Source organism: Chamaea fasciata, unplaced genomic scaffold (genome assembly GCF_029207755.1).
Source record: "Chamaea fasciata isolate MVZ Bird 193981 ecotype frontalis unplaced genomic scaffold, bChaFas1.0.hap1 SCAF_11, whole genome shotgun sequence".
In the NCBI taxonomy this organism is placed as follows: domain Eukaryota; kingdom Metazoa; phylum Chordata; class Aves; order Passeriformes; family Sylviidae; genus Chamaea; species Chamaea fasciata.
In genome coordinates this window covers 22,138,099-22,156,213 of record NW_027094096.1, presented here as the reverse complement: position 1 = coordinate 22,156,213, position 18,115 = coordinate 22,138,099, and the positions used below count along the sequence as shown (strand labels likewise).

Here is an 18,115-nt window from a genome sequence, read left to right as displayed (position 1 = left end):
AAATCCCCCCTGTGCTGGGTGATCCCACAGCGTGGGCAGCGGGGATGGGGGATTCTGCCTCGCTCAGGTGAGACCCCACCTGCAGAGGCGTGCCAGGGCTGGGGGCCAGCACAGGGGGGACCTGGAGCTGCTGGACAGAGCCCAGAGGAGGCCCCTGGAGCCAGGCTGGGAGAGCTGGGGGTGCTCACCTGGAGAGGAGAAGCTCCAGGGACACCTCAGAGCCCCTGGCAGGGCCTGAAGGGGCTCCAGGAGAGCTGGAGAGGGGCTGGGGACAAGGCATGGAGGGACAGGACACAGGGAGTGGCTTTAAACTGCCGGAGGGCAGGGAGAGGTGGGATATTAGGAAGGAATTCCTGGCTGGGAGGGTGGGGAGGAGCTGGGATGGAATTCCCAGAGAAGCTGTGGCTGTCCCTGGATCCCTGGCAGTGCCCAAGGCCAGGCTGGACAGGGCTTGGAGCACCCTGGGACAGTGGAAGGTGTCCTTGCCCATGGCAAGGGGTGGCACTGGGCGGGCTTTGAGGTCCCTTCCAACCCAAACCATTCCATGATTTTCTGGCTGGAGGTGGCATCATCCCCCCCCAGTGGATGTGGGGCCGTGGGTGACTCTGCAGGGAGCCACATCCTCCCTCCCACGGCCCGAGGGACCGCAGGGAACCCGCCACAACCCCCTGCTTCCACCCTCTCCCTTCCTTTCCTTCCTTAAAAGTAATTTAAAGTAACTCGTTAAGAGTCACCTATAAATAACTCTGCTAAAAAAAACTAATCTAGTTTCTGCATTCTGGGTCACCGGAGCCAAGTTTAACACGCAAATGTTCCCATTCCCAAATCCAAGGCAAGGAGACCTTTTAAGGTGCTGTGTCTGCAACGGGGAGCATCAATCACATGGATTAGGAGCTTCGCCACAGGGTTTGGGAGAGCACCCAGCTGCCCTCTGATCCCTGCAATCCCAACCCTCCAGAGGGGGAGAGTTCAGGGCCAGGGGAGAACCTGAAACTCTTAATCAGAGTGAGATTGGAACGCTGCGTCGGGTTAGGAGCTGATTTTGTGGCGGGATTTTGTGTGAGAAACGTCCTTGGGGTCACCCAGCGACAATCAAAATATCGCTGTGCTATCAACTCTGTCTCCACCACAAATCCAAAATGGGATTGAACTCTGCCCCAAAAGCACCACGGAGGGGTTACAAATGCCCTGGGGAGGGAAAGGGAAAGGGAAAGGGAAAGGGAAAGGGAAAGGGAAAGGGAAAGGGAAAGGGAAAGGGAAAGGGAAGTTCCTGTACCAGGTCTGACTCCACATCCCCCTCCTGGGCAGCAGCCACCGTGGAGGGGCATCCCAGCATCCAAACCCCACCAACATCAGATGGGAAAAACAACAGGAACAGGGCACGGACTGGGCCTGAAAGGTTTTAGTGTCCTGGAGTCATCCCCTCTTCTCCCTGTGGGCTGGGAATCAGACTCATGGAAAGGTTTGAGCTGGAAAGGAACTTAAAACTCATCTTGTCCCTGACAACTTCCACGGTCTTAGGCTGCTCCAAACTGGCCTTGGACACTTCCAGGGATCCAAGGGCAGCCACGGCTTCTCTGGGAATTCCATCCCAGCCCCTCCCCACTCTCCCAGGGAATAGTTCCTTCCCGATCTCCCTGTGGCAGTGGGAAGCCATTCCCCCTTGCTCTGCCACTACATTCCCTGGTTCGACATCCCTCTCCAGCTTTTCTGCAGGAGACTCTGACTCCCAGGCACGGCTTCAGAGGGATAAAGGGGCTGGGACACACAGGGAATGTCACAGGGTTTATTTGGGATTAACCTTTCCCTTGAGGTGTCTCCTCCAGGTGCTCTCCAGCTGCTCAGCCTGGATTATCCCAGTTTTCTCCCCTGACCCCCGGGAGCAGCTGAATCCCTCCCTCTCCCCATCTGATCCCTGCTTCCCTCCCAGGCTGCCTGGTGGCTGAAACTCCACAAAAATCAGGCGCTGCAAAGTGCAGTTTTAAAAATAATCCCCAGCAAATGGCAGGAAGGAGCAAAATCCCGGAGATGAATTCCATGGGGAAAAGGTTTCACCGCAGGGTTAGGAGGGGGTGGCATTTGACACAGTTTGGGTGCTGCAATTCTTTATTTGGGGCGGCTTTAACGTCACCACCAGCCTCAAAAGGAATTTTTTTTTTTTTTCCGCTGAGCAAAGGAGGAGCTGCCTGTGGAAAGTTTGATTTACAGGATCTTCACTGGGGAAGTTTCTTCCCTTCAACGCCGCTGATAATGTTTTGTGAGGACAAGAACGCTTCCCTCTCCCTGAATTCCCCAGTGTGGACATCTGGAGTGCCATGAAAGGAATGGCAGGCACTTCCCATTCCCAGTTTTCCTGTTTTAGTGGGATCAAGCTGTTTCAGCCTTCATTCAAGTCATGCTTTAAGGTGCCAGTCCTTGCAAATCCCTCCCCGCTGCCCTGTCCTCAGACAAATTTATTTTCTTACAAGGTTTAACACACCATCCACGTGATTTTTCCAAGTTTCCCTTTTTTTTTTTTTTTTTTTTTTTTTCTTCTGCAGACAGATCCGATCATTTTTAACCCTCCCCACTTCTAATTATACACAGGGACCATATTTCTGCTGGACCCTGCTCTTGCTATTCCAAACACAAATGGCATTTCTCTCTTTCACAAACCCTTTCCCAGCACCGTGGAAAACTTGGGATTTGTAGGGATTTTCAAGGGTGTGAACACAAACCCTTGGAGATGAAAGAATCTGTTTTACAGCTCTCTTATTCAGTGCAAAGGAGGTTTAACACAAACAAGCTTTGTGGGGTTGATTCTGAGGCAGAAATATATCCCATAAAATAAGATTCCTATTCTTTTCCTGGTGCTGGTTCAAGAGGCAGTTTGCTGATTATCATCAGCTATCAAATTGATTCGACTTTTCTATTTTGGCGCTGCTGTAACCCCATTCTAGAATGGGTTTCTTGTGTTCTCTCTCCTGCCAAATTGCAGAAGTTTTTGGGTCAGGGAAGGAGGAGAGCAGGGAAGTCACAACCACCCTTAAAACCCCACAAATCCCTAAATATGGGTTCATTTCTGCCAGCTGGGTCTTTATCCCAACACCCTCATGTCCACCCAGAGCTCCCAAATTGTGTTTTTACTTTAAAAACTGGAGTTTTGGGGTTTTTTTTCTTGAACTGACTCCCACCCAGAGCTGAGCATTGTCCCTACCCAGGTGGGATTTGCCAGGGAAATGATGCTGGGGTAAAAATAGGCCCAGGATAAAGCAGGAAGTTTCCTCTGAGCACAAAGAATTTCCCTTTCCTGAAAGGAAAAGGGCTGCACCGAGATCAGGGCACATTTCCTTTTCCTGCTGCACCCCCTCTGTGAGTATTCCTGGGGTTTTGTTGATTCCATGGGCAGGAAGAAAGCTCTCAGAGTTCACCTGGGATGGTGGAAGGTGCCCCTGCCCAGGGGATTGGAACTGGATGAGCTGTAAGGTCCTTTCCAACCCAAACCATTCTGGAATTCCGTGATCTGATGATCCTGGGCTAAATATTCAGGCAGAGGGGAATATTCTACAGCTTATCCATAGAGAAAATTTATCTCCTCTCCACAAATGCCCAAAACATCCTGCAGTACCTGTGCACTCTGATTATCCCAATCCCTGCCTTTGGGATTAGGAGCGCTGGGATGCTGCAGGTTTTCCAGCCCTGTGCATCCCTGAGATTCCAGCAACAAACCAGACACCACCCCTGAAACACCGACTTAAGGGATATTAATTTACAAATAGACACGGTGGGGACTCACCTGCAGCTCCCTGGGGTGCAGGGATAGGATCCACGCAGCTGCATTCCCCTCTGGAATGCTGCATCCCCCCCGGGGAAGCTGCAGGGCACAGGGCTGCCATGGCACAGCATTCCTGGCCGCGGGCAAAAGCCTCGTGGGCATCGTTCTTGTACCTGCTAGGATTTGCAGGTTTAACTCTTTAAACTTGGCTAATTCAGTTTAGCCAATTAATCCTTTGCTTGATTTAGAGGGGGGATGAGGGGGAGGGGAATCACAGCAGGGCTCTGCGTGATGGCACGGCCACCAAAGCTCTTCTGGTGGCACAGGAGGGGACAGAGGTGCAGGACAGGGATGGGAGCAGCATCCCAAAACTAATTCCTCTCAGGCCACGCTCAGTATTTTGGGCTCTGGCACCCCCCAGTTCTCCAAACTGGGATTTGATGTCTGCTCCACCTCTGCCAGGGCTTCCCTGACTCCCAGAAGTTTCCCCCACATCCTAAAACACCCACAAAACCCACGTTGTCCCCTTTCCTTTGGGAAAATTGGAGGATGAAGGAGCTGCTCCTGCCCAGACTGGTTTTCCTCTAATTTATTCTCTCTGGGGTGAATCATCAAATCACGGAGCGGGTTGGAAAGGACCTTAAAGCTCATCCCATGCCCTATCCATGGGCAGGGGCACTTTCCCCTACCCCAGATTGCTCCCAGCCCTTTCCAACCTGTCCTGAAACAATTCCAGGGCTGGAGCTGCTTCCCCTGTGCCCGTCCCAAACACAGGAGGGCCGGCAAAACCCTCGGAGTAAACAAAAGGGATCTCCTTATCTCTCCAACAGCCTCTGGAATTCCGTGTAATCATCAAGGCCGGGGTGGGGGGGGGGGGAAATGTCCTTTAATAAAGTGCTTCGGAAGGCACGTGGGGAAGGAATGCGAGCGGGGAAATAGCTGGAATATTTCAAATGCATGAATCCGCAGAGCCCTGCTGAATCTTAATATTTATGTTGCCTCCTCTAAATGCATTAACTCCCGAATTCCAGCGTGTGCGCGGCAGCTTTTTGCAGCATTTCTCCCCCGAAATCCCTCCCGATCCTTTGGGCGGAGAGGAATCGGCCCCTAAAGGAAGTCTCAGCTTAATTAAGGAGTGTGTTAATCACCTTAGGGGCCTCTGGTTGTCACTGGGTGGGGCCGGTGTACAAGAGAAGCAGGGAGGAGCGTGCTCAGCTCCAGCAGAATCCAGGAGGGTTCATCCCACCTGCCTGAGGCCGGGAATGTTGGGAGCAAAAACCAGCATTCAGGAATTTCTCCCAAGTTTTTGTGGCATCCCGGACGATCCAGCTGGCTGCCTGACTTAGGGCTGAGGACTGTAAATTTTCAGGGACTGTAAATATTTTACTTTTTTTTTTTTTTTTTTTTTTTTTTTTTTTTTTTTTTTTTTTTTTTTTTTTTGGTCCAGATCAGTTGAAGGAGAGGCACAGAAAACGGTTTGGGAAAATCAAGTTTGGATACTCCTCCCGCAATCCGCAATGTCATGTTGCTCACCAAGATCCCCCTCGCTGCCAGCACCGTCTGAGCCCAGCTCAGGGGTTGAGTCAGGTTACAGATAATTAATTAATCCCAGCCTAAAGCAGCCAAAGCCTGGACACAGAGCCAACCAGGAGAGAGGGGAAGGTGCAATTCCGGCTGCAAAAGGAATTCCTGCTTCAAAGGGTGGGGTCGAATCCCAGCAATCCGCTCCGTTCCCAGTGAATTTTGAGGCAACAGCTGTTGCAGATTCCCGGTTCCCTTCAAGGCCAATCCTCCTTTGCTGTTCCTGCACCTCCAGGATCCCGTTCCCAGAGGGATGAGGTTCAGCTCTGCTCCAGGGCGTTCTGCAGCTTTGCCTTTCCCTGATGATTCCTGGGATCCTTCCAAGGAGCCATCGGAGCAGCACAGCTCAATCATGGGGCACAGAGCAAACTGTTCTGGGTTTAACTTTCGGTTCGTATTCTAAATCTCGGGCCTAAACTCCCTGCTCTGCTTTCTCCTCCCCAGTTTTCCTCTCATTTCTTTGCCGGAGGCGGGGCTGGGTGTGTGGGATGGTCCCTGGGTTGCCCACGGAGTTCCCTGGATGTGGGTGTGAGTTCCCTTGGCTCCCCTCCTGCTTTGGGGGGTGAAAAGGTTGGATTTGATGGGCTGGGAGGGCTTTTCCCTTATTGATTCTGGGATTCCTTTTCCTTAATGATTCTGGGATTCCTTTTGGTGAATGATTCTGGGAAACTTTTTTGGTTAATGATTCTGGGAAACTTTTTTGGTTAATGATTCTGGGATTCCTCTTTGTTAATGATTCTGGGATTCCCAGAGCTGCTTTGGGGAAGGCATCACTGAGAGCCCTGACCCATTCCTGGTGGCCTCCTGGAGCATGTCCCTGCAGTTATCCCCCAAACCTGGGCTGCATCCATGGGGCAGCCCCAAAGCCGCAAAATCATGGAATTATTTAGGTTGGAAAAGGTCTCCAAGATCATCCAGGCTGGGCCTGATCCCTGCCTTGTCCCCAGCGCAGAGCACTGAGCGCCACGTCCTGGAATTCCTTGGACACCTCCAGGGGTAGGGGCTCCAAACCTCCCTGGGCAGCCCCTTCCAGTCTTTAACAACCTTCCCACGAGGAAATTCCTGCTGATTTCCTCCCCTGGGCCAGCCTGAGGCCATTCCCTCTCCTCCTGTCCCTGTTCCCTGGGATAAGACCCCAAATCCACCCTCCAGCTGTCCCCTCCTGTCAGGGAGTTGTGCAGAGCCACAAGGTCCCCCCTGGCCCCGCTTCTCTCCAGGCTGATTCCCTTTCCCAGCTGCTCCTCCCAGGATTTGCTCTCTGAGGAAGCCGGAGGAGCAGCGCAGGAGCCCAGGGAGGCAGCAAAGGGTGGCAGAAGTGCAGCTGCACGGGCACAGATTCCTTTCAGGCACTCCAGAATTGCTCTCCAAACTAGACCACTGTGGAACAGCCACCTGGGAGGGGGGAACTGCTGAGGGAAAGCAAGCTGAAATCCCTTGGGATTCAGACTGCACACAGGGAAAGACCGGGAAAGGCATCCCTGTTATCACCCCAAACACCCTGCACCATCCAAAGGCTCTTGCCTGGCTTTTCCCTGCTTGGTTTTCCCAAATCCGTGGATTTGGGAAAATAAAATCACCGGAGATTCCTCATGTGCCACATCAGGAATGTGGTCACGCGGCCCAGGGAAGTATTTTTATACTCATTTATATTAAAAAAGAAGAAGAAGAAATACAACTTAAAAAAAAAAACAAACCCACCCCAAACTCCTTTATGACACACAAATCCAGGGAAAATAAAATCTGTGACTGCAGCAAATGGAGCAGTGAGGAACGAGCTCTGCTCCCTGATGAGGAATTGTCCTTCACCCACGACAGATGCAGCTCTTGATATTTGTTTTCTGCATAAATCTACATTTTAGGCTGAAAGCAACTGCTCAGGCTTTGTCTTGCTCTGTTCCATCTCTCACTGCTCTTTTCAGCTCAGTGCCTCCCACAAACAGCTCCACTTTGGGCTTTTCCAGCCCCAAACCCCAACCTTTGGAGAGACCTGAGAGACTTTGGCCACGGAATAACTCTGCTGCAGGCCTGGTGGAGTTCAGGATGCTCCCTTTTTCCATGGTTATCAATTCCTGCCAGCAGGGACGGTCCATCCCAGCCCCGGGTGATGGGCAGAGCCCTCAGGGCTTGCAGCACCCAGGGGAACAAGGAGGGAGCAGCTGGAGGGGGAATTGTGCCTGCAGGATCAGAGCTGGAGACAGGAATTGCTGCAGGACACGGAGCTTGTGCTGCAACTTCCGAGAATCCAGGAGTGGGTTGGGTTGGAGGGACCTTAAATCCCATCCAGTGCCACCCCTGCCATGGGCAGGGCCACCTCCCACTGTCCCAGGGTGGGACAAACAGGCCTGGGACACTTCTATTCCTGCTCCAGGCACTGCTGGAATGGGAATTGCTGGTGCTGTCAGGCTGTGGCCCCCTTGGAGCTGCAGGCAGAGCGGTGTCACTGTCGCTGCTCCCCAGTGTCACGTGGACACAACGGGACCGGGCTTTAGGATCACGACGTGGCACATCCAGGGTTACTCCTGGATTAGGGAGAGTTTCCAGGTCTTTAGGCTTTCCCTGTGAGAGGGATGACAGACTTGTCTTTACTAACAAACCCGTGGGTCCCAGGGTTTTGGGAATGGCCTCGTGCCGCCGGATTTCCCCCTGGAATGGGAAGTCGAGGAAACAGAAAGTGGATAATCCTCTTAGCGGGGCTGGTGAGGCTGTGCCAGGCCCCAATTAACACCAGAGGGTTTGTTATTAATTACGGGAATGAGGGGAAATTGAGGATGTTAGTGCTGGGAGAAAGGAGTTGGCCCCAAATAACTCCCGGGGAGGGAAAATGGAATGCCAGGAGAGCAGCACTGGATCAGGGACGGAGGACGGAGGCCTCTGGCCACTCTGGTGGTGACAACAAATTCCCAGACCTGGCACACTCCTGCAATCCCAGAGCTGCTTTTCCCTGGAGCCAGTAGGTCTGGGAATATCCCTTTTCCCTCAGAGGGTGCTGGAGTTCAACTTTGCCCCCCCAAACCAAATCCCTCCCCATCCAGAGTGTCCAACCCTCCACAAAACCCAGCCCGAGCAGGAATTTAAAATCCAGCCAAGATGAGTCTGAAATCCAGGGAATTTCAGGGAAATGAGCCAAATACACATTGTCCCAACCTGTGAGGAACAGGGCAGAGGATTGGGGAGGGTTCCTGGGGTGGACACCCCGTTTCCCAGGCTCTGTGTCCCCAATTCCCATCCCTCCGGATGGATTGTGTCCATGAGAGGCAGCACATCCATGGAGCAGCTCCTTCCCTCCCAGGGATGGGAAACCACGGCTGGAGAAGCCCCTGGAAACAGGGATGATCCCAAGGGATTCAGGGAGGGATCCCGGATCCAGGGGGTGCTGCAGACCCCAGAATTCCTGGCCACCAACTCCTGCCTGTCTCTGCCTCCTCCCAGAACATCCATCCCTGAGGGGAAGATGCTGAGTCACATTCCCAACATCCCAAATTCCCGTGAAATCCACAGCTCTCACGCCCCCAGCTTAAAACCCCTCCTGGAGTAATTCCCTAGAAAATCCCCAGCCCCACAAACTCCCTTTTAGGTCACTCCAAGGAATTTGCCACCTGCCCTTGCTGTCCTCTTTGAGAAACAAAAACTTAAAATTCACCAAATAAATCAAATTAAAGTTAAAAATAATGACCTGAGATCCATTAGGATCCCTCCCAAGGATCCAAGATTTGCTGGTGGAGCTGTTGCTCCTGCAGAAGAATAAAATCCATGGATATTTTTGGCTGCTGAGCTCGGAATGGAGCCTGGGGTGCATTTGGGGATGTGGAGAACCAGCCAAGACTTATTATTATTATTATTATTATTATTATTATTATTATTATTATTATTATTATTATTACTTGCTGTGTGTCCCCGAATAACAATAAATTTCTGTGACGTTTTTATCTGAAATTCTAAGCCTCCAGGGTCTCAATGTATTTCTTAATAAATAAATGAATGTGTAAACAAATAGTGTCCAAATAAACATCTTCATAAATAAATAAATATCTTAATAAATAAATAAATAAACGTCTTTAAAAACAGATAAATGTCCAAATAAATAAATGAATGTCTTAATAATCAGTGTCTTTGTGAGCTGCTGAGGTGGGTCCGGGCTGGGCTGGCCTCCAAAATCAGAACCCCTGGAGTTCTTCCCTGTCCTCCAGCTCCTTCCCCGGTGCCTATAAAATCCTCCTCAATTCCAACCAGGTTCAGGAGGGGGTTTTTTGGGAATTATTTAAAGGATCTGTCCCCCAGACTGTTCCTCCCAGAGGGGCCTGAGGTAAAACCGAGCAGGAGAGCAGAGCTCAGGCTGCCAACAGCCCATTTCCAGGGTACTCACATTCATCTTCCGCTCCCGGCTCCTTTCAGGGCATTTTGGGACAAATCCCAGGGATTGGGATGTCGGGATCCCGAGTCTCGCTACGGCTGCACTTCCCCCTTCCCGCTGCCCATTCCTCCGGGATTCGCCCGTGGAGTTGAAAAATCCACTTTGAATTCCTCTGGCATCCGCGATTCCAGCTGAACTCTGTGTCCCGAGCCGACGGAGGCGCTTCCAAAAGAATCTCCCCAAATCCAGCCGGGTCCTTGGAGTCGCCTTAACCCTCGGGACGGAGGCAGATCTCTTCCCGAGGAAAGCAGAATGCTGCTCTCTCCCAAAAAAAAAAAAAAAAAAAAAAAAAAATAATCCTCCCCTTCACAAGCCTCGACCTTGCCAGGGAAATCCTGTCTGCCTTGAATTATTCATCCCTCTTCCCGTGCTGCTCCAGCAGACAATTCCAGGCATTAATATGCCATGACTTTTCATCCTTTCGGGGTTATTTTCCCCTCCTCTGCTTCCAAACTCACGCCATCCTGGAGGTATTCATCAGCATTCCTGGGATTTCCCAGATCAAATCGGCGTCTCCAGCCTCTCGCAAGCCCTTCCCGGTGGGAATTAGCAGAGGAAAAACTCCGGGAACAGGGATAGCAGGGCTGGATCCAGCCGGAGCTCCTGCTTTTGGCAGCACCTCCCAGTCTGCCTGGGCATGGAATGCACGGGAGGCTTCCAGCTCTGCAAGGAAAAACCGTGCTGGGAATTCCAGGAAAAAAAACCCGTGGGATTATCCTTTTTAAGGAATTCTGGTGGTGTTGAGGGTGGTGGCCAGGCCGGGCTCTGCTCCCCGTGGTGTCTGCTGGGTTGCATCCCAGTGGCTCCCGATGGGATTTGTCCCCGGAATTTCTCTGTTTGTGGCAATCCCAGAGCTGCTCCGAACTCTGGAAAGGGTTTAAAGCGTCCAGAGGATCCTCTTTCCTTCCTCGTGGAGACCAGTTGGAGTCTGGGGTGCCTGAAGCTGCTCCACGGTGGTCAAACCCCAAAATCCGCTCTTTCCCCTGGAAAACCCCTTTCCGTTGGAAGTGGGATGAGCTCATCACTAACTTCCCTCTGTTCAAAGCAGGGCTGGAAAAGTTGGAATTCCTGTCCTGTTAGCTGAACTAAACGACATTCCAGCAGCAGGGAACTCTCGCCAATGAATTCCCAGCCTCAATTCCTCGCGTTTTTCATCCCTTGGATTCTTTTCCATGTTTAAGGTGGGCTTGTGGCTACCTTGCGCTGTGTCTGAGAGGAGAAGGGTGAAGGGTATCCCGAGCCATCCCAGCATGGAATTCCCAGCCTCCTGCAGCACCAGTTTATCCAAAATAGGAACAGACCAATTCCAACAAAATCCCCTTTTCAACAGATTTTGGAAAGAAAGGAATATTGGAAATACTTTCCCTATGAACAGGAAGCTGCAGTTTGGGATGGGCTGTCCTTGGCTGGAGCAGGAGCCAGCTCTGGGATTAGGAACTCCCAGAATTTAGCGGGATTCGAAAAATCCCCGATTTCACCTGGGGAAAAAAAAAAAATTTCCCTAAATCCAGAATTGCTGGGAGCTGCATCCTGATCCACCTGGAGGGATTTCACTGCGAGGAGCTTTTTTAGGAACAGTCGGGAACGAAATTAACCCAAACGAGGCAATAAACATCGTGTCTGAGAACCGGTTATGGGTAACGGAAAAGAAAAACAAAAAACCAACCAAAAAACAACCACAGAACAAAAATAATAAATAAAAAGCAAAGTATAAAGGAGTTACCCGACTAAAGAGGGCTAGAAAAGACAGAGCAAGGGGGAGAAGGGTTGGAGGGAGCGAGAGGAGCCAGAGGGAAGAGAGGGCGATGGCAGCGGCGGTGGGGCGGTGACCCCGGGAACGGGGATGGCTCCTGCGCTGAGGGGACACCGCGACAGCCGGGCCGGGTCCGGGCACCGCTCGGGCTCCGAGAGCGGCAGGGCTGGGCGCTGCTGGCTCCGGCAGGGAGCAGGGATGGAGCAGGGACACGGGGAGGCAGGAGAAGCGTGGGGGAGGAAGGATGGCCGTGAGGGAGGCAGGATGGCCGTGAGGGAGGAAGGAGAGCCGTGAGGGAGGAAGGATGGCCGTGAGGGAGGAAGGATGGCCGTGAGGGAGGAAAGATGGCTGTGAGGGAGGAAGGATGGCCGTGAGGGAGGAAAGATGGCTGTGAGGGAGGAAGGATGGCCGTGAGGGAGGAAGGATGGCTGTGAGGGAGGAAGGATGGCCGTGAGGGAGGAAGGATGGCCGTGAGGAAGGTAGGAGAGCTGTGAGGGAGGAAGGATGGCTGTGAGGGAGGAAGGATGGCCGTGAGGGCGGAAGGATGGCTGTGAGGGAGGAAGGATGGCCGTGAGGGAGGAAGGATGGCCGTGAGGAAGGTAGGAGAGCTGTGAGGGAGGAAGGATGGCTGTGAGGGAGGAAGGATGGCTGTGAGGGAGGAAGGATGGCTGTGAGGGAGGAAGGAGAGCCGTGAGGGAGGAAGGAGGGCCGTGAGGGAGGAAGGAGAGCTGTGAGGGAGGCAGGAGGGCCGTGAGGGAGGAAGGATGGCTGTGAGGGAGGAAGGATGGCCGTGAGGGAGGAAGGATGGCCGTGAGGGAGGTAGGAGAGCTGTGAGGGAGGAAGGATGGCTGTGAGGGAGGAAGGATGGCCGTGAGGGAGGTAGGAGAGCTGTGAGGGAGGAAGGATGGCTGTGAGGGAGGAAGGAGGGCCGTGAGGGACGAAGGAGAGTCATGAGGGAGAGCCTGAGCCCGCCAGGGCGGCAGAGCCGAAAGGTGGCCAAAACACCAGTTGAGGCCAGGGCAAAAGGGACAAAACACGGGCCGGGGCCAGGGCAGAAAGCATAACTCAGCTGCACCCCCAAAAAGACAAAAGCATAAGCTTCAAAAGCCCCAGAGTCAAAAAAGCAAAAGGCACAAGACTCACAAACCCTCGCTCACACAGCCAGTTCAGAAAGGCCCGGAGGTTTGCGATGCATTTAGTTTTTCTGCCCCTGGCCCCTTCCCATCTGATTGCAGTGTCCCTGCAGGGGACAGTGTCCCCGGTGTCCCCTGGGCATGACACCTGTCCCTGGCGGGACATGACCTGGCTGCACAGGGTCCCCACAGACAAGGCCTTCCTCCATCTTCTCCTCGGTGCCTGCTGGACATGGCACCCGTGCAGCCCCTTCCCCACAGGCCTCTCACAGCCAGGGTTGGAAAAATAATAATAATAATAAAAAAGTAAGTAGGCTCCTCACAAGGGGATTAAAGGGGACTGTGGGAGCGGGAATTTGTGTTTTGTCCCTAAAAATCTGCTTCTCTTCTCTCAGATCTTGCCCCTCCTTTAGCCAGGACCAGTTTGTTCCTGGCTCTCCCAGAATTAATTAATTAATGAACTGTTCATCATGTGCTACAACTCCAGGCACAGACAATTCCTTGGGTCCCTTAATCCCCCCTTTCCAATACAGGATTAGGATTTTCCCTAATGGGTTTCTGCTAATTCCTTATGAGATCGGAGCACAAACAAACACAACCCTGATTCCACCTTCCTCTTCCCATTCCCATCCTGTGAACACATTCCTTGGAAAAGGACAGGGAAAGGGGGAATGGCTTCACAATGCCAGAGGGTTGGATGGGATGTTGGGAAGGAATTTCTCCCTGTGAGGGTGGAATGGATTTTCCCAAGGATGGAAGTGTCCAGGGTCAGGTTGGAGCACCCTGGGATAGTGAGAGGTGTCATAGAAAATTTAGAGATCATCCAAGAAAAAAAAAGGGGAATGTTTCTAGCAGTGAGAAGATTGCAGGAAGCTCAAAAATGGGGATTCATTTCCAAGCACCAATCCTTGAAATCTGTCCATGAACTTCTCCTTTCCACAGGCTCTGTGGATGGTGGGAAAAGGCAGGAAAAATCCCCCTTTTTTCTTAGTCAAACCACAAATAAAGCAATCCCAGACCAATATTCCAACCCTTAGTTCCATTCTGCCTTTTAAATTCCCACTTGTCATAATTCACTTTTTCACAGTAAAGCTTGGAAATCTCACCCCATCAGGAGTTATTCCCTTAAATAACCTGTCCTGACTTTAAAAATTCCCTTTCTTAATGGACTAAAAGGAGCTGGGAAGGTTTCCGCAGCAGCTGTTGGGATGTTCTGCATCTTTACAGGAAATCCAGGCTGACACTTGGAGCTGGAGAATCCCAGGAGATGTGTCCCCAGTGCCCTCTTCGAGCTTTTCTTTAGGTAAATTTTTATTTTTTCATGGATCAGCTCAGCTGGAAAATGGACTCAAAGTACTCCCTGCAAGTCTCCCCCAGGAAAAAAAAATTTAAAAAAATATTTATTTTCCATCTTTTTTCTCATTGCAGTTCCTCAGGGATGTGTTAATCCTCAGGGGATTCCTCCCAGGAAGAGTCACAAGACAAACAATTCCTTCAAAGTTTAAAGGGAAAAAAAAAAAAGGTGAGGAATGTTCAAGAGAGAAATTTTCATTTTCAAGGATTAAATTATGCCTGACTGAAATAAAAACAAGGAAAATAAATCCCAGAAGGAAAGGGAATAAATCCCAGAATTTGGCATTCTAGGTCCATCTGCTGTTGGAAATCTGGAAAGATCATCAATACCTCCAGCAGGGGCAGATTGGGGGAAACCCTCCTGAGCAAAGCTGGAGTGAAAAACACCCAGAGAGAGTGGAAGAAAGTGCAAAAAATGGGGTGAAAATTATTAAAAAAGGAAAAAAAAACCCCAAAAAACCCAAAAAAATCAATGGGGGTGGTGGCACAGAAGGCAAAAATTGGAGGGAAAAGCCCCAAAATTGAGATTAAAGGGAAGAAATTGAGCAGACAGGGGGGAAAAAAAAATAGCTTAGAAAAGGTCCACGTTGGAGCACAGTGACAGGAAAAATACAGCGAAAAGGGGAAAAATGCACCAAAAAGTTGAAGAAAAATACTGCAAAAAGCGGAAAAGGTACAGCAAAAAGGGGGGAAACAGACCAAGAAGTTAAAAGAACACAACTTGAAGTTAAAAGCCGAATTTATATCCCACCTGAGCAATGGTGGAGCCTGAGCAGGGGCAGCAGGACCAGCCTCATTCCCTTCCCCTGAATCCCTGCTTGGAATAAAAGAGATTCCAGAGCAAGGGAGACCGTTAATTATTAATTAGCAGGTGAGAATTAAAATTGGGACGAAAGCTTGGATAATTTAAAATAAACCTAAAGCAGAGCTGAGCTGCAGAGGGGGAAGGAGAGCTCTGGAAAAGCTGGGAAGAGCCGCTCCAGAGGGATAAATAATTCACAGGGCTTTTCATTTATTCAGCTTTCTTTACTTTCTTAATGTTCCAGAGAGGGAAGGAGGGAGGGAGGGGTGGGGATGAGTGGCTCAGGCAGGAGAGGAGAGCCCAGCAATCCCTCTCCTGCAATTCCAGCATTCCAGGACACATTTCCATCCCTATTTTACACTGAAAGTGGGATTTTATATCCGTTTATATCCATGAGGTGGCTGAAATCAGCCCTCGTTAATTAATTAATTCCCGGAGCCACAGGGCTGTGCCTTTCCTGGTGTCTCCGGGATATTCCCAACCTCCAGCTCCTCATTTATTGCCCATCCTGTATTTATTTCTCAGGCTCCCTAATCAGGAGGAAACAAGTGATTAGTGCTGATGGGAGGCTAATCAAGAGATTATCAGCGAGGACAATAAAATCAGGCAGGCAAAATCCGGTCCGCGTTTTCCCTCCAACCAGGCAATTCCATTATGGATTCCAGGAGAAATCCGGTCCGTGTTTTCCCTCCAACCAGGTGATTCCATTATGGATTCTGGGCATGATCTGGTCCAGGTTTTCCCTCCAAACAGATGAGTCCATTCTGGACTCTCTGTAAAATCTGGTCCTGGTTTTCCCTCCAACTGGGCAATTCCATTACGGATTCTGGGTAAAATCCAGTCCGGGTTTTTTTCTCTAGTGGGCAACTCCATTCCAAACTCTTGGAGAAATCTGATCTGGGTTTTCCCTCCAGCAGGCAACTCTAGTCTGGACTCTGGCCAAAATCTGGTCCGGGTTTTCCCTCCAACCAGATGACTCCATTCCGGACTAATGGATAAATCCCATCCGGGTTTTCCATCCAACTGGGCAAGTCCATTCCGAATTCCGGGCAAAATCCGGTCCCAGTTTTTCTTCCAACCGACTCCATTCCATACTCCGGGAGAAATCCAAAATCCCCTCCGGGTTTTCCGGCACGCTGGATGACTCCATTCCGTACTCCGGGAGAAAGCTGGGACACAAATCCCTCCTGGAAATGCAAATTCCGGCTGGGACTACAAAAAAAATGGATTCTGGGCTCCGGCAAAGGGATAAATTTGGGTCGGGAGGGGCTCAGGTGAGCTCAGAAAAGTGGAGTCAGCTTGAGTTCCATGAATTAATTTGCATTTTTGCGGTGACATCACTTGGCAGCAGTGACACAGCAAAATTAGGGATTTCTTCATGGATTTGGGAGAACTCTTCACTTCCTGAAGTGTGGTTTTATGGATGGGAATGATGGAGCTGAACCCTGGAGCAACGGGAAGGTTTGGAATCCACCCCAGCTGGAATTTTCCCACTGGTAGGAAGAAAACCAGCAGCAGGAGTTGCTCAGGGACCACAGGTGCCATGGAGCCATTCCCAAAGCAGGAATTGGTTGTGGAAAAGAAATCATCCCTGAGAAACCATCTCCAAAGCACATTTCCTGCAGGATTTCCTGCAGGCTCTCCCAGCAGCACCCCAAAATTCCCTTTGCTCTGTGCCAGAGGGGCAGCTCTGATCCCAAATTCTGCTCCCTAAGGACAAATCCAGCTGGGAAGAAGCGATTCCTGGCTTTGAAAATGAGATATTTTTTTGAGCACCAATAATTCCTTTGTGTCATTCTCTGCATTTCGGGTCGGGGAATTGAAGGCCTGAGTGAAACTGGTGGAGACCAGAACCAAAAAGATTCCCCCAGCTTTGATCTGAGGCCAACCCTCAGCATTAAAACTGCAAATTGATCCCAAAAGTTCTTAAATGGAGTGACACTTTTAAAAATTTTAAATTATTTTTCATTTTTTTAAATTAAATTTTTTAAAATTTTTGATTCAAATTTTAAATATTGTTTCGAAATTTCTTTTTAATTTTTAACTTTTTTTTAAAACTCTGTTTTATTTTCCACCACGTAAACATTGCTAACCCCTGGTGACAGGAACGAATCTCTCCATGGACACTTCCAGGGTGCTGCAATCCCACACCTGGACACTGCTGGGTTGGGATAAATAAAAATCAAGGATTTCAGGGCTTCTCTCATCCCATCGCTCCCAGCTCAGGAACAACACCACCAGGATTAATTCCCCTCCCAGGAAACAGAGTTTAAAAAAATCCAGTGGCAGCACAAACTCTGGCCAGGATCTCCTGGATCCCAAAAGATGAGGTGGCAGCAGCAGAGAATTTAATGAAGAATAAAGAACTTTTCAGAGCAGCATTGCTGAATGATTTTTTTTATCACTGGAGAGGGGGAAAAAAAAAGATCCAAATTTTCCTTGCTGGTTTCTATTTCTCCAACTCCTGACAGCCAAAACAGTGAGGGCCACAGAAACTTTCCCAATGAGATCTGGCAGATTTGTGGGAAAATAAATTTATTTGAGTTCCACACTTTTTGCTTGATGCTATCCCTGGGAAGAGGATTTGCAGCTGGATTTGCAGCTTCCCAGTGTCAATCTTTTCTAGGAATTGTTAATAAAAGTCAGATGTCCTGGGGGCAGAGGGAGGGGGTTGTTGTTTAATGTTTCAAATCTAGACTCGTGTAATAATCCCTCATTAATTCCATCAGCTCCCCGGCAGACAGCTGAAGGGGGAAGGATTTAAAGGAAGATCCTGGCAAAGTGATTTACCACCCAACCTCCATCCCAGTGAAATCACGACCCTGGGAAGAAAATTCCTCTGAAAATTAAAGGTAAATGCCAATGGAAATGGCTTAACCTTTCATTTAAATATTTTCACTCTTCCCCCTCCCCTTGTTTTTTTGTTTGATCAACCTCTTTTTGTTTGTCTTTTTTTTAAAAAAAAAAGTGGATCCAGGTATTCATATTTTGTAGGATATTTTAAAAATTCCATCTTCTTTAAATTCTCTCATTCCTTTGGAAGTGAAGCAGAGCTGAGCATTACAGGCATTCATTAATGTTTCTACTTCAGCTTTTATTGTTCATTATGGACAAAAGCCACTGCAGGAAATTGTTGTGTCCCCCACCTCTGGTTTTTAACTTTCTCTTTGGGATTCCTGTTGGGAATGGAGGAATTGAGAAGGAATGCAGGAATCTGGATCAGGTGGTTATAAACTCATTTATTAAATAAATCTGTGATAAGAGGTAAGAACATCACAGCAAATAAATATCTGCCCACGAAGGTTAAACTTCAGGCTGTCTCATTTGG

At 50.0% G+C, this 18,115-nt stretch overlaps 1 protein-coding gene across 2 annotated transcripts in view; it reads right to left on the bottom strand.

Annotated features, from left to right (window-relative positions):
- Nucleotides 1-18,115, bottom strand: part of SCHIP1 (schwannomin interacting protein 1) — a 79,251-nt gene that overhangs the window by 34,974 nt on the left and 26,162 nt on the right. The window contains exon 1 of one of the 2 annotated variants that reach the window (XM_066193670.1): nt 9,699-10,287. The exons of the other annotated variant lie outside the window; for it this stretch is intronic. Within the exon in view, the coding sequence (XP_066049767.1) occupies nt 9,699-9,704 (6 nt within the window). The 5' untranslated portion in view covers nt 9,705-10,287. Of the gene's footprint in view, nt 1-9,698; nt 10,288-18,115 lie in introns of those variants that run through there. 2 annotated transcript variants of the gene reach the window in all.